At 33.4% G+C, this 22,563-nt stretch overlaps 1 protein-coding gene and 1 long non-coding RNA gene across 3 annotated transcripts in view; both read left to right on the top strand.

The window, feature by feature from the left end:
* Window positions 1-9,054: 9,054 nt before the first annotated feature.
* LOC108373502 (uncharacterized) lies at window positions 9,055-10,312 on the top strand. Its single transcript, XM_017629397.1, has 2 exons — window positions 9,055-9,108; window positions 9,180-10,312. Exon 2 carries the CDS (start codon window positions 9,569-9,571, stop codon window positions 10,076-10,078), a length of 510 nt encoding a protein of 169 aa, XP_017484886.1. The 5' UTR covers window positions 9,055-9,108; window positions 9,180-9,568; the 3' UTR covers window positions 10,079-10,312.
* A 2,740-nt stretch (window positions 10,313-13,052) lies between these two features.
* LOC108373503 (uncharacterized) overlaps window positions 13,053-22,563 on the top strand; it is a 13,781-nt gene continuing 4,270 nt past the window's right edge. The window contains exons 1-3 of one of the 2 annotated variants that reach the window (XR_001848966.1): window positions 13,053-13,323; window positions 13,377-13,603; window positions 19,747-19,827. This is a non-coding gene — a long non-coding RNA (uncharacterized LOC108373503). Of the gene's footprint in view, window positions 13,324-13,376; window positions 13,604-19,746; window positions 19,828-22,563 lie in introns of those variants that run through there. The other variant, XR_001848965.1, reaches the window with a different exon arrangement.

Below are 22,563 nucleotides of genomic sequence, written 5' to 3'. Positions count from 1 at the left end.
GTAGACTGGAAAATAGGCTACTTTTCTAAGAATTGCCACCTGTTTGAAAATGAAATTTTGCTCAAAGATGGTTTATGACCTGGATTGAAAATAGGCTGCTTCCTTAACCGGGTTTCCGATCAGAACGAAATTTAGTACACTTACTACGGATTTCGGAAGGATGGTCTTAGACTGAAAGTAAGTCCGATAACTCAAGGCCCCTCCCATACAAATTGGAAATTTCATATTACATACATATTTCTGGAAGTATTTGTGGGAGAGAACTGATACTTGGTATAGTGATATGTATGAGAAATCAATGTTGGGTTTAATCGATTGATGTTTTAATCAGTTAGTTAATTCGATTAAATTCAATCTGATTACAGTTAATCATGATTAATTTTAATCTGACTAAACAGTTAATCGTAACCGCGATTAAAAAATTAATTTTTAATCTTTAACTCTTAATTTGATCAAGTAGGTTTGGTGATTAATTAAGCTATGCTGGAATTGCCCTGTGCACACAAAGCAAGTTAATCCGGTATGGCTAAGTCGGGTTTCCTCATCAATCTAAGCAATTTGGTGTACATTTTCATTAAGATATATACCAACAAACGTTTTACAAACTAGGTTTGTAAAAGTTCCCAGTTTATGTATTACTAATACCAATAATTATAATTTTTTTATATTATGTGCTTTTTATAAGCGTAAAACACAAAATAATTACTATAACTGGTGTTTGGTTTCAAACTCGGACAAACTAGAAAAATTAATCAGATTTTATTTTTAGTTGGATTAACGATTAATGTTTTAAATTAATTAAACGTGATCGCAGCCAGCGATTAAGTCATAAGCTATCTGTGTGCAAACTTTCATGCAAATCAGTTCAGTCATTTACGCGTATTAATTTAATTAAACTTTCCTAATACGTGATAACTCTTAAAATAGTAGCCTATTTTCCAACATAAATAGGTCATAAGCTATCTGTGTGCAAAATTTCATGCAAATCCGTTCAGTCTTTTCCGCGTGATGATTTCCCAAACATCCAAACATACAAACTTTCACATTTATAATATTATTAAGATTAGTAAGTTAACCCATAAGAATTGGTTTTTGTAAGTTGCTCTTACTAAAGCTTTCTTCGATCAAAAGTCCACCGTATCACCAATGTCCCTTCTATGTACTTAGGTGGTTAGAATGGCGGTTTTGTTTGTTTATACTTCATCGCCTTTTCTGAAAATTGAAGTAACTTATTTATCTGAATACAATTTTTTTCGATAAATGATGCAAACATATCAGGGACCGTAAATAACAGTTATTTTTTCCAACAGTTAAACTTGACCAGTTATTTTTTAAGTTTGAAAGTCTTTCCGGATAGTAAACAAACCGCTTATCCAAATTAAACAAATTTGGTACCAAATAAAAGAGGACTTAAATAGCTTTTAAACAAAAATAACGATGGAAGGTTACCACTTTTATTTGTATTTTTTTATAATTCAATACAAAAGAAATGCATATACCTGACCCAAGGTTTGTTCTATGGTAAATAAAAAACATTTTTTATTTAAATATTTTTCAATAGCTGGCTTTCTGCTGGCTTTCCTCGTTTAGGTATTTCCGTTTTAGAGCTATTTTAGTCCTCTTTCAGTTGATACCAAACTTGTTTAATTTGGATAAGCGGTTTGTTTAGTATTAGGAAAGGACTTTTATTTTCGACTTAAAAATATCTGGCCAAGTTTAGCTGTTGAAAAAAAGTAACTGTTATTTACGGTCCCTGAAACATATGCAATGTTTTTCATTATAGCTAGGTAGCGTTTTAAATTCGAATGCAACCATTTTAGTTTTAAATATTTTTCATACTTAATTGACTGAAAATAAATTAACGTTTTTATTGGTTTGACAGAACGCACGTTAAAAGTATGCTTGCTACAATGAACGCTTGGCAGCGAATGCTTGGGCCACTAAATTAACATACTAATGACAGATAAATTAATATTTCATATCAATAATTGCATTAAAAACGATATTTCTCGCCCGCACTTGATTAAAAAGGAAAAATATTTCACATAATTTTATTTATTTGCAACAGCTGACGAGCGACGCACGCGAAAAGATGAGAGTTGGCCATCTTTTTGCTTTGTGCTGGCGTGAGCGTCAACTGTTGAAGCGACGCCAACACCAACGCAACGCCAAAGTTCTATGTGGACGGGCCTTTAGGAACGATAAGTCACATGACTTCGAAATTTTAGTTTGAATACAAAACTTAAGTAGGCGCATATGGTGAGGTAAATAAAAATGAGTTCTTACAAGGGTGCACGCCACATTCCAAAGCAGTGAAATTTTATATTTGCTATATCTTTGGACCCCTAACTCCCTTGAATTTGCAACTTGGTGAGAAGCGCTATGGTAAATGTATATACCATTTTCCGGTCGAATGAAAACTTTTTCAACCCAAAGGAAGCTTTTTTCAAATCAACTGAAACCATTTATAAATGAAATGAATCCTTTACAATTCAAATGAAACGTTTTTACGGTCAAATGAAACCTTTTTCAAATCAAAAGAATCTTTTTTCAAGTATAGTATCTGCCCCACTGTACTTATATCGTTCTTTTCCATTGCTATTTACCAGGCACGGGCAGAGAGCAGGGCTGCCAACTTGGCTCAAACCGTGCCATTTCTGGCCCTATTTTACATCAAATGGCACTTCATTTGTCAATTTGGCACAAAGTGGCAAAATGGCACTTTTCAAAAATAGTAATATTTCCATACATTTTTGTAAAATCCTTTGCGTGTACTTCTTTTTCTCAACTAAAGTTTTCTAATTTCTAAAGATTATTCAACGGGTTTATCTTATTTTGGCATTTCACTTTTGTTTTAGAAATGTAGATCTTATTTGATTGCTAAATGGGAAGGGTTAAAAAGGATGGCTCCTTTTTTGGCACTTTTATTTTTCTATTTGGCACATTTTGGTACTTGGCAGCCCTGGCAGAGAGTGAGCAGGCTTTTAAAGAGCGTAAAAATCGGTTATACGCAGGATGCGCCTTGGTTATATATACGTATACAAGCGAGAGCGTAACGATGATGACGCGACATCATGAAAATTACCCAATGCGAAAAGGAGTAATGCGTTACATGCGTGATAAATAATGTAATGCACTTCTTTTGGGTTTAAGATTATATTACTGATTAAGATATAATCAGCATTCTAAAGTATCCTCCCAAAAACATTCATATTAAATTGCATAAATTCTCCGAATCCTAGGTGATGCAAAATTAAATCTCCCACTTTTCTTAGCACATCGCCCTGTGTTGAAAATGCATTTTCGAACGCGAAAGCGGCGGTTTTACTGATAATTTTTTCGACTGCCATACATTACTTTTTCCCAATGCCGAATTAGGCACACTACCTCTTGCTCACTTTTACCTCACGCTTGTTTGCGGTAGTGCCCCTCCTTGATATTTACCAATTAGTTTTTTTAAGTAACAACTATTTACAATTTACAACTTCTCTTTTAAAATTCTCTGAAACCAGTCCCTGCTACCTGTAGCTCGTTCTCTGTCGTCGTCTGTAACTGTTCTCTACTGGTAGAGAATATACGTCATTCTCCAAGAATGATAGAATACAAGATTGCGCCAATGAGAGAGGATTTTTGAGCGTAATTTTTGCGTGACGTTATCGTGGTGCAATTGCGAGAGAGAAATGCCAAAACGCATATAAAAATATGTAAACAATGCAGAAAAATGTGTTAATTTTAATATTACATGGCCCAATTTTGCAGGAATCATTAAATATACAAAGATTGATTAATTAGGAACACGTAGCAATAATTTTGGACATGGAGCCCTTTAGATAAGTACGATTTTTAACACATGAAAAAATTTATGTATTAACAGTGTTTGCAATTTCATATATCCCAAAAGGAAGGTGTGCAGCAAAGTGAATTTTTGGACTTGCCATTTTAAAAAGCCATGCAGAGTGCATATTTATATTTGTGGACGGTAGCCAACCACCATAAACTCGTTTCCGAGAGGATGCATGAGTGTGGCTTTTTTGGAAGCAAATATTCTATGTCAGTAAAACATAATTTAAGCTGAACTTTTAAATGTATAATAATTTGGGCACTGTTTTGTATTAGGTACGTAACAGCGCGGTAAGATGCCGCTTGAATTAGCGCCTGGCGACCTTATCCACTGGTGCATTACCTCATACCAGCACTAAAAGAATCAGGTACTAACAAAAATAAATAGGTAGTGAAGTTCATGTATCTATTTACTGTAGAAACTGCTTTTGTATGTATGTCATTTCCAGAAAACTAAACCAGCAACTGTCTACATTCACCATGGAAATATACCTACTACAATTCACCAAGGAAAGGCCAACATAGTTCCATGTAGAAGCTCATAGCTCACACACATAGCACAAAGCTCGATTTGGTGTTTAATGCATGTCCTCCCCGGCAGAACTGCTTCCACTTTTTCGCCAGGTTTGCGTCCGTAGGAAACGAAAAAAGAACTTATATAGCACGCTTTCCTTTTGTTTTCACTATTACACTTTGCCACTGCACACTTCATTTTGCTTTTTAATGTCTCAATAATTGTTTAAAACCACGCACAAATATTAAAATTGTTATTTGGTTTTTTCGTATGCTCACATTCAACAATTGCACCAAGATGACGTCACGCACACAGCTCATTCTGTCAAAATCACAAAAAGCGGATTAGTGGTACCGCGATTGGCGCAATCTCTATTTCTCTCAATCGTGGTCATTCTCTACTACTCATTAGCAGCAAGAAAACATATGAATTTGCGTTGGTAGAGAATTGTTACAGAAACGAGCTACTGTACTCACTTTTTTCTATTTCGTTTACATCCTCATTTATGGTGCCTACACTCACCGACGTAAACGTACGTTAACGTGTCAGCTGACACGATCAAACTTATGAGAACGCCATGTACATGAAAACTTACGATCGCGAACGTGCGACGGTTACGCGGGACGCCTACTGCTTATCACTCTTTCTTTCAACAGTAAATTTTATTTAATTTGTGATTGTTTTATTAATAGTTGTTCCTTTAAAAGGCTGCATGGTAAATAGCAGTAAAAAAGAGCGTAATAAATACAGTGGGGCAGGTAACATAGTAAACATTTAAAAACACAATAACTTTTGGGTAGTAAAAGCGATGTATAAAAACAGTAAATTGACGATATCATACAAATTAAATATGGTTTTATTTGACTTGAGAAAGGTTTCATTCGAATTGTAAAGGTTTCATTTGATTTAAAAATGGTTTCAGTTGATTTGAAAAAGGTTTCCTTTGGGTTGAAAAAGGTTTCATTTGACCGGAAAATGCTATACAAATGAGTTTATACAAGAGGGCGTGGCGTTTGTAGTAAACTAGAATATAGTGACTGTTTACGTGTTTACCAGACGCATGGCACCTCTAATAGATGTAGTTCATTCAGAGCACCATAGTCTCTGACCCATTACGAACAGACAGCTAAACGGAATGTCCTGTTGTAAACAAAAAAATAAGAGTTTGAAAGAAGCGCATTTCATTCTTCTTTCGATACCTTGATCTACCTGACCTTAATAACGAAACAAAATTGGTAGTAAATAAAATGATGACCAATATGCAACAACAATTATTACGGATGCGGCAAAGGAAAAAATGTGTTTCTGCCAGGAGCCCCATTTATTGCCACAGACCTTCCATTTTAATTTAAAAAATGCGTGTGTAACACCGTACACATGATAGAAGTGAAACTTCTTAAAAAAGGTGTGAGTACCAGGTACCTACTCACGAAATTGGATGTGTAAACATATCTTTACGGTTCGGCAAACCATTAGGCGATTGAGTTACATACATAGGTTTGGTTAGAAATCAAACAATAATTTCATTTCATCTTATTAATTTATATACATATAACTTATGTATTCATTTTCCGGTAACACCACCTTATATGAATTCGCGCTTCTAGCATCCATAGGACCGGGTTGTATTGGAAGTAATTATATGTTTATGTTAATGAAAATGTTTATAATGCAATCAATAGATCCTTACGAATTCGCCATTACCAAGGCACTAAGTAACGTACGCACTTTTGTTTGCAAAATGCATGTACTTAAGTTGAAAGAAGACAAATTCCTTTGTTCGGCATTTATTCTTGTTCGCTTTCTATCTTCGAAGGCGAATTCATCATCATCATCATCATCATATATATTATTTCTCTAAGGTGTTTTTTTGTTAGTCTCCCTTTTTCTATTTTCCTATGTAAGCAGTTCCACTAATGAGGTGTCATTTGAAAAGTCAGAGGTCCCCTGAGTAGTTATCAGGTAATATTAATGGTCATAGCTCCTCCGAAGTAAAGAAATTTGTTTTTTTATGTTTGTTTTTAATTTACCATTGTTAAGCCACACTAAAGGTATTTTGTACTGAAGCACTATTGTGACTGCAGCATCGCTTACACCGTATACGACAGTGGTGGGCGCACACATAATTCAATTATTAATGGTTCGATAAACTGACAGTTGTCTCTCTCGCACAGCTCCCTTAGCCGTGGCACCGTCTTGCTTCTTTGCAAATTAAAAAAATAGTAGCTTATGTACGTGTGAAATAGAAGTATACGTTTTTTGTGCAATATGTTTATTTTTATATTCAAATAAAGCACAATTAACCAATGAAATAAATTACAAAATTCACGTATAATTCTTAATACTTCGTTTGAAATACCAATTTTCCTGCAAATACATTAGAATTCGCAAAAGGAAATTCACTACTAATTGCCGACTTTGCATACTTTTCTACGACCATTTTCGCACCAGGGGATTTCATTATTCCTCTTTCTCTGTCCTTCGTAAGTGCACCCTTTTGTTTTGTAAGAGAGTGTTAAACCGCGGCTGCCAATAATTATCTCATAATTATCCTTTTATTATTGAATCATGGGACGCGACAATAAGAGAGAAAATAATAATAAGGAATTAAATACCATAGTGCTCAATATTAAGACCGTAAATTTATAAATAAAAAAGGAAAATTTAAAATAATGTTACACAATTTAGAACAACATTGAAAAAATCACCGTTAGGAAAATACTGTGCTTCAATAACCTCAATTTTCTTATATAGTTATCTTATATATATAGTATAATTTGCAGTAGTCAGTGAAAAAAAAAACATTGTAGAATAGCCAAAAATTGGAAAATGTGGTACAATATCAAAGTTGTGGTATCAAATTCATAAAGGGTATTTTCACGATGCCTGAATTGCGCAATTTCGTCATTATCCTCAATTTTAGCTGAAATCGCGATACAATTCTCAATTTGACCATAGAAAAAAATATCACGTGAAATTGCGTATGAATTTTCAGCGAAATTGAATTCGCGAATACAACTCTGAAAATTGCTTATTGTGATTTATTCATGAGCAAAAAGAAGAAAATCCAAACGTCAATAACAAATAAACAAAACCAAACCGAGCCTACAGTCACAATAGCACTTCAATACTTTTACAATACTAATTGCCGATTTCAGTCGGTAGATGGCGCGCTATAGGGGTTCCCTTTGTTCATGAATTATGAGGTCAAAAATGTCTACAGAATTAGGTACGAATTCGTAAAGTGAGCACAACATTTTTTTTTATACAATTACGATCTTTTAAAAGGCCTATCCGTTAAAAAGTAGGTAATCTATTATTAATTTTTTACAGTAAAATATTTACTATTGAAATAATAAATAAATAAAATTTTTTCCAAGTAATTTACATCAAATTAAATTTTTTCATTCTAAATATAGTGAATATACTTACATAAATTCAAATATAAAAGCCGAAAACCATATTGTGATCGTATTGGGATTCGATTTTGAAACCGCGCTTTACTGGTGAAATTATATAACTACTAATTATATAACAACTAACAAAATCTTTCACGTGTGAGTCATCGTGCACTTTAGATGGCATTCAAAATCTAAATCTTTAACATAAAATGCTTTTTGTATTCCTCAGTTCTTATACATATATATTTATATACGGGTATACATCTCTACTACTTAATACAACATCAAGAAAACATTATTTCTTTATAAAAAATTTTAAATACACTATTTTCCCCCAATAGATTATTACGTCTAAAATAATATCAAAAAACACTTAAACATTTAACTATAAAAATAAAAAGTTACAAATAACGTTTTTTTCAAAACTTTTGATTAGTATTGATAGCTGCTACATATTTATGCCGCTTTTTTTAGTTTTCATGATTTCATGAAATCATTCACGAATTCTTATTCAACTCTGCAATATAAACCACACAATTCGTACAAGAACGAAGCTGTTAAAGCGCGCCATCTGTGGCATCACCATAATAACACTTAACTTCAAAATACTGCGCTATTGTGACTTCAAGCTTAAACATAACTGTAATCCAAATAATAGGAAGTTCAATATTAAGAATTGTAGCGGGCTGCGCTGTCAGTTAAAAATATTCGATCCCTGCTGAAGTCTAGAAAAAAGAAGTCTGATGAAGAGATGTGCTGATCTCCGAAATAGCTGCTATAACTTCTACCGCTTAGACTTTGTTGCTTTTTCAATTTTTCCTAATAAACAATCGTGGTACAAAGCTCAATAAAAATATTAAAAATAAAAATGTTAATAAGCCACAATAACATTGACAAATACATAGTTTAGGAAGAGCCTGCCTGAAACTATACAAAAAAGCAAATAAGCAAATGGATGTATAGAATTGACAACAACAACCACGCTGTCGAGTTTAAATAGCGGCAAATCAGCTGCACTTGATAGTAGTTGGTTGAATAAGGAAGATGATTTAGCAACAAGAGTTTACGGGATGTACATATGTAGCTCAGTGGTAAACGCTTCTGACTTTGAACAACGAATTCGCTGGTTCGATCCCTGCTGAAGTCTAGAAAAAAGAAGTCTGATGAAGAGATGTGGTGATCTCCGAAATAGCTGCTATAACTTCTACCGCGAAGACTTTGTTGCTTTTTCAATTTTTCTTAATAAACAATCGTGGTACAAAGCTCAATAAAAATATTAAAAATAAAAATATGCACTTTTTCCTCTTATGATAAAAGCTGAGAAATATGTTTATCGCGTAAATTGTAGATACGGTAAGTAGATTCATATGTATATTGGTATTATGGTATTTTTTGTAAATTTCGCATCACAATCTTATTTGAAGCCCATATTGTTTCTGGCTACCCTGTCGGAAAAATATTCGGATATTCCTTTTATGAGAACTGCTAGGCAATACATTTATTACGAGTATTATTGGTATGGTAAGCATATTGGTGTTTGGTATTATGGTATTTTTGGTGATTTTCAATTCAACATTTCATTTACAGAAAAATTTTTCCATTAGATATACTGACATATTGCGTTTATCTCATAAAGTCTACATAAAATCGATAACCTTATAATTTCAAAAAGTTATTTTGTTGATCGTAATGACCATTTTTACTACTATAGGATTCGATTTAATATAATTACGCATAACAATGCCTCGAAAAAAGTGTATGGGAGTGTCAGCTGATCGCAAAAAAACGTAATTGCCTTCCAATAACCCAAGATATGCAACAACGGCAGATCTATTTGCAACGAGCTAGGGAATGTATGCGGAACCAAAGGCAGAAACAACGGGCCGAACAAAGGCAACAATTCACTCCCCAATTTAGTAGTGTTTTGGTGCCATCATATTTTCAGCGATTAAGTGAAGATGTCAGTGCAAGGAGGCGGCAAGAAAAGCTACCAAAGACGTATTGCGGTGCACATCTCTTCCTTAAAGACGATGAGATAGAATCAAGTTGTGCTGAACGCATGGAGAAGATATGTGAGTTTTGCTCAGCTAAACTTTATCCAGGCGAGGCCGCTGATAATACTGCATCCATCTGTTGCCACATCTGTTTACCACCAATTTCTGTCCGCGATGAGCTGAAAGAACTTATTGAGCGCAATGATGGCATCACAAAAAACTATTTGGAGAATATCCGTAAATTTAACAATGGTCTTGCGTTTGCTACAGTGCAGGTGAACTTTGTCAATATTCCGGGTAGAGGACCATTTTGTTTTAAACTAGAGTAAGACGATTCTCATATATTATTGTTTCTGTTAAAGAAACATTTAATCAAAAAGTTAATTCTGAATATATTTTCTCCCTCCATATTGTATTCAAAGTAAATGACACCATGTTTCCCTCAAGTCATGACACTCATATATTAGTCAGTTTGTAATGTGTTTTTATGTATGTACCTAATAAGTATAAGTTCTGATGTACTGTAAATCTAATTAATGTTTTCAATATATGTATAATAAAAATAAGGGGTTTATAAGAATAATTATTTCCGCGAACTATTAGAACAGTCTGATTCTATCTGTGGCTACAAATAGGGATGAGTTTACTGTGTATTTCTGTCTGCGCAGACTGCGCATGGGCCCGCTGATATATTCTTATCACGAATTCATATATTCATATAACATAAAATTACCTTATAAATTAAAAGCATAAGTATTACATGTATGCGTAGCAGTGTTGCCGTTTTGATACATATGTATCCAATTGGATACATTTTCGACTTAAATTTTTAGGGATACTTCGTTTTTTCCCTCAGTGTAAATTTGGATACCTTTTCCCATAAGTATTCGCAAGTCGAAGGAAATTTTTTTTATTTATGTACGAGCTATTAAGTATAACATTTTTAACAGTGGGCTGCTCATCCTCCAAGCAAGAAATTTTCCCTTATTCTCACTTTGAAAAATTAATTTTTTAGCTACTTAAACGTGCATTTAATAATACCAAGTAGTTTGCAAATTTAAAGTTTTCCGACCTGTAGTAGTTAACTGTAATGCAGAAAAATCAACTTTTACATCCCGAGCAACCCTTCTCTTATCATTCAAAGGAAATTGGCAACCATGCCGATGACTAATTTTCAACAATAACTTGACTGTACTAAAAATAACTTATAGCTTCTATATTTTCAGTTATATGTCGGTAAGCGACAATTGAAACAAGCCGGAAATAGAAATTTTTCTTGAAGGCGGAGTCTACAGACAAATACAAGTTTTTGAGAAGTTTTTTAATTTCATAGATAGCTCCCAATTCACCTATTTGATTGAAAAACTTTGTAACAATAACAGCAGGATATAACAATTTACTGAACTAAATTTAACAGGTCAAAATTAGTTTAAATTAGTATTATTTTGATAGACTAGGAAACATTTTTTGCATGTATTATTTGTGGGAATCTAATCGTAGTAATAAACATCGAACTTGCGGAAACTTTGGCTCGTCGTTGTAGTCAGTATTTTCCCATTCTTAGAGAGGTATCCCATTGAAAATTATGTCAAAAAGCTGCAATTAACTTTAGAGTCGACTTAATTTTGACTATACCTACGGGCCTTTGTTTCCCAAATCCGTGTCTAAGTATGGGAAAATACTGACTACGTGTTAATAGGTTTGTTAAAGGGCCGAGTTTCTCTTCTATAGATGTAGTGTGTAAAAATGTTTTCGATGGATTCATTTGGATACAGTTTTCGATTTTTTAAAGATACTTTGAAGGCTAAGGCAGTGGCAACACTGATGCGTAGTCCAATTCACGAAATCATTTGATCGATCTGAGTAAAACTTAGTGCATAAACTCTATTTCGCGTTAATTGTAATCATGAAATGGTGTTCATTCATTCAGTTTCTATTCAAACGCATGAAATGATTTCATGAATTGAGGTACGCATAATGGAGGTCAATGACAGAATGAATTACAACAAACACATCCTTTTTACATAATGCAAGCCGAAAACGTTGGTTCAAATGAATCCGCAATCAAGTTGGACGTTTTGCCCACAAACATTGCAATTTTGCGAGCAGTCTCTTTGTAAAATCTCATTTTTACAATTTCATAGTTTCGGCTTACATTTATAAAATTCAACGAAAGCACGTACCTATTTCGGCTGAGTTATCCATTTTCGGTTATTTAGTGTACAAAATAAACGCAAATTAAATGAGTTTGTACAACATGGCCATTAATGTAGCCATAAGTTGTACAACTTGCCAGAAAATCCAATTTTTTTGATCTTTCATACAACCAAGACATAAATTCATTCAACAGGCCCACAAACGGTGCAATCTAGAACAAAATAACACCAAGTTGAACCAACGGTCGCTACGTTTATGGCTTTCTTTAAGAAACATCGGGCGAAAATTTCAACTGCTCCTTATATAAGTTGGCCTTGCCCATGATGCATTAATACAAGGTGTCATCGTTGGCAACTTCTTCGCTCTAATTCCGCCATATTGACTGCCTTAGGTGAAACAGTGTTACTTCTTTAACAATTCTTTGCCTAATAATATAGTTGAATGTTTTTTATTTTTTCTCAGTATACACATTTTGTTTTCTCAAAAAGGTATTATATCTTATTTTATTTCATTTCGTTGCGAATATACTATAAAAAAGCAAATTTTGTTTAGAAGAAAATATGAAGTTTTATATTTTTCCCCCAAATGGGTATTCATTTCTTCCCGTTTTTCTTCTTATTCTACTGAGCTAAGGCAGTGTCAAATCGAGCTGTCACAACTGATACCACCTTGTATTATGGCATCATGGGCCTTGCTATCACCTTCACATATGTTCATCAGAGTATACCAACGAAGGACGAGTTAATACAAGCAGATAGCGAGAGCACAAAACTACACTAGAAAATTACACGCACAATGACAAACATGAACAAATGTACAAACACATAATTTTTGACAATCAGTACAGTTCGCATTTATATCAACGAGCAGCTTATTAGATTTGTTTTTCGTTTGTACACAAACATATGTACATACACAAACATTCCCTGCAGGGAAACCGCGGACTGGTGCATAAAATTTCTAGTTCCATACAAGATCTTTATCGCCAAAAACGAACCAGTCCGATAGTAAGTAGATCCCCACCAGTTCAAAATCAGCGAAATGTGGGACTCTTAAAAAAACTATTTTATTTCTCTTTTTTCATTAAAATCTATATCTATATTTCTTAAGTGACGAATTTAGAACTGGTTTGGAATTATAGAAAAAGGGACGCAGAACGAACTAGATCTTATCTGTCGAATTTAGAACTAGTTCGAAACTATAGAAAAAGTGATGCAGCGGGAGCTTGTTTAATTTACATAGATATGTATTCGGCGGCTTTTTCGTTCAAATGCACTTTCATTCTGCACTTCGAAGATGCTATTTCATAGTTTGGTAATACAAAACAAAACTTTGTGTTCACATATTAACATCTTGGAGCCGTCTAGAATCTAGCCAATAAGAGCGAGCACCTCTGCAAAGTCAGCTACAGCCAAAGGTATGTAACCGTACATTTCTTACAATCATTCAAACAAATTTAATTTGAAACAGAAAAAACGTTTCTTTGAAAATAATACAAAATCGCACACGGAAGAACAGAAAAGATTGAAAACTCGAACTCGAAAAAGGGATGCAGCGGATGCAATTGACACTTCCTAGGACATCGCCATGTTAAATTCGCCAGTTGTTTGTATGCAAAAGAGATTTATCGCGTACCAGTGCAGGGTCTAAACGTACTACAGGCGCACCAGTTCAGAACTAGAGATTTTCCCCACAGGGTATGTACATACTTACAAATATATATACAACCATTCAAACATATGTACATGAAAACATTGCTGTCCATAAGTACAATCATATGCCCATCAGTACATCAACGAAGCCCGTTTGCTTCCATCATAAATACCCTGAAGGAAAGATTGGTCCAATGGCTCGAAAAATATAGTCGTAGGTATAGTAGTTTTGCAACTAGACCAAAGATAGTCCAAAAATTTAAAGCAATGTAATGTAAAACAGGTGAATTGTACTAAAAGTGGTCCGAATGTAATGCATAATTGGTTACAATGTCATGCAGTAGCGGACAATGGGTATAATTAACGATTTGCTGATATGTAGGCACTTAGTCAACGAATTTTCATGTGCGGCGTTGGCATGTAGAGAGAGTATCCGCTTCAAAAATCTGAGAACCCCGGTTCGAATCGCAGCTGGCGAAAGTTTTATTTTTGTTTTCTTTTTCCCCCAAAATTGGTTACAATGTAATGCAGAAGCGGACAATTGGTCCGAGCCTAGGACATTCAATGTTAAATGTAAATAGAATTTTACATGCTCTTGGCCCAAACTTTGGACTAGTTACAATCACTTGCAGTGTAGTTTGTGGTGTGCTCTAAGTCTATTCCGAGGTCCTACAGGGTATATCCATACAAACATATGTACATATGTGCGAAGGGATGTAGTTACGCGAAGCACCCTTGCATCAAGGTTTATATATAAGAGGTTGCGCAATGCGCAGGTCCGTTATTCTTTTCTCGCAAAGTTGGGCGACAACAACAGCGAATCTCAGACGTTTATGTATCGCTTAATTTGCAAATTGTACACAATAAACTAGATACTATTCTAAAGAAGATGAGTCTAACTGCACTTCTTAATACTTGTTTAAAACAAAATGGCGGCTATTTTAACATTTTTATAAAAATTAAGGGGGTGGTTTTTACAAATGCAAAATTTGTGTTATGAAGTTTAAAATTTTTTTTTTTTTTTTAATGCAGCATTAAAGACAAATATATACGGACATTTTTGGGAAAATTTCAGGTATAGACAACAAGTAGTTCTAAAGTTATAACAATATTATGGTGACACCCACGAGCGGGCGCTCGCCTCTAGATGACAAATATTTTTACTGGGCACTTGTACAAGTAATTTTGGAAGTAACATTAAGTGAAATGTTGAAATCAGTGTTATATAACTATTAATAAACTTAATAGACACACTTACATACATACATACCTACAACATACATAATAAATATTCATGTAACTGCTTGTGATTGTTTCACAATATTCGCAATGTTTTTTTATAATGATTACACTGTGAGACAAATGTTAGGGGTCAGTGTTCAGGAAGGGTTCAAACTACCGGGGAAAGTTATATCGGTAAAAAAGAAGTTATACGTGTCCCGGCGTTTCGCTGGGTCACATCTAGGAATCGAGATATATCGATTTGAAGTTAGTAACTATCATATAGGGGAATTTGTCACCTTTGGTGGTCTTTTTTTTTACATAACTCGAGAACTACTAGTCCGATTTTGCTCAAACAAATTTAAAAAAATTAAAAATTACAATTCCTTTAATCTGTTCATATAACGTTTTTCTATATAATCAACAGTTTTGCCGGTAAAAATAAATGTATGAAGAAAAAAAATATTTTTTGCCTAAAATATTAAATTTTTTTATTTTTTAAATTCATAAAAAATCCAAAACGGAAAAAAAGGCAAGTCGTATTACTTTCACGCAAAGTCACATAACCTTTAAGCAAAATGAGACATAGATCATGAAAATCGATGGACGCGTTTCGCTTTTATTCACAATTAAGTGAAGGTATCTCATTATTTTGTTCGATGGGCCGGCTTCTGGTGTTGGTTTATAGGTGAAATCCGATTGATCTATTGTTTCAATAGAAAAAGAAGTTTCTCTGTCAGGACTTGGAAGCGGTGGAATTGGTATTTCATCCGAATGCGGTAGAGGTATTTGTGCACTTTTAACAGATATGTAAACTCTTCGTTTAAGGCCTTTACGATTTACTCCACATATTTTGTTTGCGCAAGCGTAACAGTTGTCGGAATTGTGCTCTCCTGGATCAGTCCAAATCATTGGTACACCAAAACGAAGTGAACTGCGTTTTCCTTGGATCCACATGTTAAGACCATTGTAGCACGTTTTACAAATTTTGTCTGGGACCCACGAAACGCCGCGAATTATTTCGGAATCAAAATAAAGTTTAAAAGCGCGCTCCACTTGCTCAGTGAGTAATGCAGTATTTGTTGAAAAAGCTCTTTTGCCACAGACGTAACAAAATAAATTGATATTTTCTGGACAATTTGCACTCATTTCGGTTTTATACTTTTATTACTTTTTCGTCACTTTAAAAAAATCGTACTTTACGCGTTCGGAGACACTTGTTGAATGACAAAAATCGATCAATGAACACCTATAAATACCACGTAAGTTTCAATATTTTACTGAGAGGTACTTATGAATTGGCGCATCTTTTAAGGGTGGCTATATACCTGATTCGTGTGCGTTTTAAATTTTTCGAAACGTTCTAAAACATGACCACTCATAAATGTGGGTGCAATTTGTGTAAAAAAATCATGCAGGTAGCCAACGGAAAAAACCCAAATAATTAAAAAAGTGCACTTTCCTTTTTTCCTTTTAATTGTCCACGCACATTTATGACCGTGTTTTAGTTTGTTACCGCTACCATAAAAATCAAATAACCTTTTGTTTATTACTTATTTTTTAATTCTGACAATCACAAAAAAAGTCATCAATGTCTTTTCCAAGGAATTTTGAGCATATCTCGAGCAAATTTTTGAAATTCATACCTTTACTTAATTTTGAATAAAAGCGAAACGCATACATTGATTTTCATGATGTATGTCTCATTTTGTTCATATGTTATGTGACTTTACGTGACACTTTTTTCCGTTTTGGATTTTTTATGAATTAAAAAAAAAAATTTTAATTTTTAGGCAAAAATAATTTTTTTTTCTTCATACATTTATTTTTACTGGCAAAACTGTTGAGTATATAGAAAAACGTTATATCAACAGATTAAATGAATTGTAATTTTTAATTTTTTTTAATTTGTTTGAGCAAAATCGGACTAGTGGTTCTCGAGTTATGTCAAAAAAAAGACCACCAAAGGTGACAATTTCCCCTATATGATAGTTACTAACTTCAAATCGATATATCTCGATTCCTAGACGTGACCCAGCGAAACGCCGGGCCACGTATAACTTGTTTTTGACCGATATAACATTTCCCGTTAGTTTCATTCCATCCCGATTTTGACTGTCACATAGTGTTATTAGGTAGCCTTTCACGAAAATATAGTTCATATTTTAACAAAATCATACGAATTAAATTTAAAACTTTTTGCAAAACTTTAAAAATTCTACAAATTTTCATCTATATTTCAAAGTTTTTACTCACAATTTTTAAAGAAAAATTGTGTTGATTTTTGAGATTTTTTTTCTCAATGGTGTTGAACGTTTTCTTCCATGCAAACCTACATTTTGCTCATGGAAGAAAATATGTAACACCCTTGAGAATCAAATTCTAAAAAATCAAAGGTAATTTAAAGCGACTTCAAGCTTGCGATTTATTAAATGAGATTGAATGAGCTACAACTCTGCATACTAATTTTTTTCTAAAAACTGACATTCAAAGTTTTGATGAAAATTTGTATAATTTTTTTAAGTTTTGCAAAAAGTTTGAAAATTTCATTTATATGGTTTTTGTTAAAATATGAACAGTATTTTCGTGAAAAATTAACGAAAACTTAAAAACATTGCGAATATTGTAAAACAACCACTGTACGAACTATGTGTGTAATTATATACATACATACATATATGAGGCGATTCACGTCAAATGTCCCAAGCGCGCTGAGCGGTGCAAGACAAGCTTGTTTTCGAATAGCTGAAAAGCAGACAGAAAATGGAAAAAATAATTCAAAAACCATGATTTATATAGATTTTTGTACGGGCTATCCGATGGTGTTATGCGTTTTCCAAAGTTTTCCCATTTTCACGGTGAAAATTCGCAACGAAATTTTATTTGTAATTTTTCTCAATTATGGTCATTTTTATTTGTAATTTTTCTCAATTATGGTCATTTTTAATATGGTTTTAAGTTATCTCAATCGAAAGATCAGGTCTTTTTACATATAAATCCTTAACAAAAAAAGGGACGTTTTTGATTTTTCCGAGTTATAAAGCGTTTTATAGCGGGCTATACCAGTCGCCACCCTCCGTCGACTCCGTTCGTTTGAATGAATTAAAACATCATACTGTGGTAGCAAATTTTTACAAAATTATTACTTAAACGCGCTATATCTANATCAAAAATGTCAAAATTCCTTGGATACACACGCGAAATAATGGCAATTTTTTCTTGACCGTTTTCTTGAGAGCTGCATACAGGGCTTAAATATCAGGTCAAAAAAGTTGAAGGTGATGCGCACAGATTTTTGCATTTAGTTATACCCAACCGAGCGCAGTTAGGTTGCCTTTTAATTAGATGTCTCATTTAGGTCTCTTCTTTTGGATTTTTCTGAGCTTTTTAAGGTTTTTTTTATTTGTTGAGTTTTTGTTTTCAAAACGTTTTTCTCACTCACTATTTTTTAAAAACGATCACTATTTTGCAAACGAACCGAGTAGTGATGGCAAAAAAAATTTAATAATCGATTAATCGGTTAATTGATTAATCGAAAGCATGCGATTAATAATTGCAATTAATCGTGAGAAATTAACCGATTAATCGGTATTTTCGATTAAAATCGAAAATTAGTAAAAACCATTTATAAGTTATAAAAACTGATTAACATCCCGTGTTAAAATTATAGCGCACGACAAGATTTTTGTTTTGTTATTTAATTTTAGTTATTTATTAATCTTTAGCAAAAAAACGTGTAAATATATCAAACTTTGTGCAATATGTACTAAAAAAAAATCAACAAAAAATTCTAGCTTCTTCTTAGAAAGATTTTCAGTATGCAGTTTTGTAGCCCATTACATTTTTGTATAACAAATACCAAGACTGAAGTATTCATATAAAAAAGAAGAAAATGCGCTACACCGAACTCGGAAAATAAAATGAAAATATGTATTTGTATACCTGCGTTGTGATTTTTTAATAGCTGCTTAGCTTAAGCTTGTGTTGCGGTTTTTGGCAAAAATATCGTTTAGCAAATTTGCAGAATACGAGAATGTAAAAAACATCCCAACTTGTTTTGATTTATACATTATTGTGTAGTAGTAAATTTTTGATGGTTTCTTTTCGATTATTTTGAAAATTAATCGGTTAATCGCTCGATTAATCGAAAGGAAAATTTCGATACAATTAAATCGTTAACCGAATGAAAATAACGGATTATAATCGGTTATTCGATTAATCGTGCCATCATTAGAACCGAGCCGACTTTCACTTTTTCACTTAAACTCGATATATCTAACACGTACGCATCACCTTCATATTGTTATAACTTTTGAACGACCTGGTATTTAAATCTGAAAGTTTCCCAACAACTGTCTCAGATATTTGTCTATAATGCTGCATTAAAAAAGAAATTAGATTTGAAACTTTATAACACACATTTTCAATTAGCATAAGACAACCCCATTTATTTTTTCAAAAAAAGTTCTAAAAACCGGAATTTCTTTTCTTTTCTTTTTTATTTTAAATTCTTTGGAATAGTTTTTAGTTTATTGTGTGAAAATTTGAAATCGATCGATACACAAACGTCTGAGATATAGCGTGTTTAAGTAATGTTTTTGTATAAATTCCCTATCACTGTATGATGTTTTATTTCGTTCAAACGAACGGAGTCGACGTGACGCGATGGAGAGTGGCGACTGGTATAGCCCGCTATAAAACGCTTTATAGCTCGGAAAAATCAAAAAATTCCCTTTTTTATTAATGATTTATATGTAAAAAGACCTGATCTTTCGATTGAGATGACTTAAAACAATATTAAAAATTACCATAATTGAGAAAAATTACAAATAAAATTTCGTTGCGAATTTTCACCGTGAAAATGGGAAAACTTTGGAAAACGCATAACACCATCGGATAGCCCGTACAAAAATCTATATAAATCATGGTTTTTCAACTATTTTTCCTATTTTCTGTCTGCTTTTCAGCTATTCGAAAACAAGCTTGTTTTGCACCGCTCAGCGCGCATGGGACATCTGACGCGAATTGCCTCATATGCATACATAGTATGTAGGTACGTAGAGCTTTAATAAGTTATATTACACTGATAAATTTATGAATTTCAACATTTCACTTAATGTTACTTCCAAAATTACTTGTACAAGTGCCCAGTAAAAATATTTGTCATCTAGAGGCGAGCGCACAGTGGTTCGGATAGCAGATCTAGCTGGACGAAAGTCCAAATTTTTTTGTTTTTAAAATACTTAATGGTACTTGGAATACATTCCTGACAATACATTCAAATAGAAATTGCATTTATTAAAGCATTAACATATGAAAACAAACAAAAAAAGGTAAGACAACGCCGCCTATTTGAGAACTCTATTTTAAAAGCTGAAAGGGTTGTGTGTTAAAAAAGAAAAATACTTGGAGTAATAAAAACTTTGGTTATATAAGAGTTTAAAAACAATAGTAACTCGCGAATTTTCTGCTTTCTGAAATTAAAAAATTATACAACAGGAATGCAAATCTTTAAGCGCTGTTATAAATTTTTTTCTGAAATTTATTTGTGTTTCTTGCTGTGATCTTAAATTTTAGTCATGGTAAAGAAAATCTTAAGAAGTGAGTTGTTTGACATTTGGAGAAGTGTTGCTGAAACTTCTAAAAGACAACAAGTTGTCCGTGATTATGTGATTAGTAAATTGAAAGATATATCTGATGAAAATGTTCGTTCCGAAGTAAATTAAGTAAATGACTTTAGATTCGTAATCAGCAACCCAGAAAACCCCCAGATATCCAGTTACATAGAAATCTACCGATTTTTTTTTTACTTTTCGTCCGCTATATTGGATCCGCCATTTTGAATTTTTGGTAAATGACTTTAGATATGTAATCAGCGACCCAGAAAAGCCCCAGATACCCAGTTTCATAGAAATCTACCGATTTTTTTTAATTTTCGTCCGCCATATTGGATCCGCCATTTTGAATTTTTGATAAGTGACTTCAGATTCGTAATCAGCGACCCAAAAATCCCCTAGGTAAGAAGTGGTGTAAAGATCCATCAACGAGTATTTGTTTAAATAGTTTCGTCCAGCTAGATTTGCGATCCGAACCACTGAGGAGCGCCCGCTCGTGGGTGTCTTGATAATATTGTTATAACTTTAGAACTACTTGTTGTCTAAACCTGAAACTTTCCCAAAAATGTTCATATATATTTATCTTTAATGCTGCATTAAAAAAAAAAACTAAAATTTTAAACTTCATAACACAACGTTTGCATTTGTGAAAACCACCTCCTTAATTTTTATAAAAATGTTAAAATATACGCCATTTCGATTTAGTTTATAGTGTAAAAATTTCAAATCAATCGAAACATAAACGTCTGAGGTATAGCGAGTTTAAATGAAAATTTCGCAAAAATTGGCCGCTGTGAAAAAATTAAGTTTTGTGGCGTTTTCGGCATGAAAACGTGAAAGCAAAAATCGCCCTGGGACGATATGCGCAAAGAGAGGCAATTTTTATTTCGCGCATTGCGCGACCTTCTATGTATAGATCTTGCGCTTGCATCATTTATACATATGTATATTGCTTGGTAGCGGCAGCGCAATTAGTTCGTTCATACATACATATATATATGTATACATACATACGTGCATTCAAACATACATATATACATATGTTGGTACTCGTACCCGTCATGCGTCGCTTTATTTCTTTTTTCCCCTTCCCTGTACTACCTATATCTTCCTTCTCACTCATGAGCCGTTTTCAGTTTTAAAAATTTCACTCTCCATTTTTGCGATACCGCCAGTGCTGCCACTTTGTGAGTAATTCCTCAAAACGTGAGGAATTTCGGGTGCGCTTGAGTATTTTTTGAGGATTTTTATTTTGAGGAATTTTTTTGTCTTGATATATTTGCATATAACAAATCGGTGGTCCTCTGCAATAACGGCACAACTCAAAATTTAATGTTTTTGAGTTATATAGCGGATTAGGTTTATAAATAACCATATTTTTCTGTGGCAAATCGACATAGGCTTAGTTGTCACCAATCCGGCAGAGGCGCAGTTTTTCCATTTGACACAACACCGAAGTAGCCAAACCCACAGTATACAGTAATCCAGATAGGCAAAACAAAAAATGTAAATATGCTTATTTGACAATTTGTTTGAATGTATTGGATGGTTCGTCGTTTTCGTTAACCCAAATGAAATCAAATTTAATATTTTCTTATAGTGAAAAATATTTTCAAGTCACATAAAATAAAATAATGAGAAAAATGCAAAATTCCGGGAAATGAGGAGTGAAGCGTTAGCGATTGTGACCGGATGTAATTCCTGTATAAGTCATACCGCATTCGGAACACAGCTTTGAGTGAATAATTGAATGAATAAGGACTGACTTTGGAAAATGGTCCCATCGATTTGAGATGACGAGAAGAATTGGTTCAGCCGTGTCTGTATGTAAACACGCTAACTCGAACAAAATTAAGATATTTTAACGAAAGTCGGTGCCGAAGTTGCCTTTGGTATAATTTAGGTTAGTATTAAATTTTGGCGAAATCTGTCAATAACCACGCCCACCTCCCATGTAGTAGTTAACAATACTTTTGTTTTATTATTATTGTTTTTATGAATTTTGCTGTTTAAATTAACATTTCGAGTATATCAACAAACATTTGTGGGTACTTTTGCACCAGCCGTTGCCTATGGGTTAATGACAAAAAAATCCTACACATACACAATATTTCATGTATTAATTTTCAAATAAGCATATTGTCAATGGATGGTTTACTGTATACTGTG

Source organism: Rhagoletis zephyria, unplaced genomic scaffold (genome assembly GCF_001687245.7).
Source record: "Rhagoletis zephyria isolate East Lansing unplaced genomic scaffold, Rhagoletis_zephyria_1.1 Rzeph_scaffold_06755, whole genome shotgun sequence".
In the NCBI taxonomy this organism is placed as follows: Eukaryota; Metazoa; Arthropoda; class Insecta; order Diptera; family Tephritidae; genus Rhagoletis; species Rhagoletis zephyria.
The sequence above is the reverse complement of the archived record's forward strand: the minus strand, read 5'-3'. Positions and strand labels throughout refer to the sequence as shown.

Coding starts and splice junctions, on each gene's coding strand:
- LOC108373502 (XM_017629397.1), top strand. CDS start 9,569: ATGCAACAACGGCAGATCTATTTGCAACGAGCTAGGGAATGTATGCGG.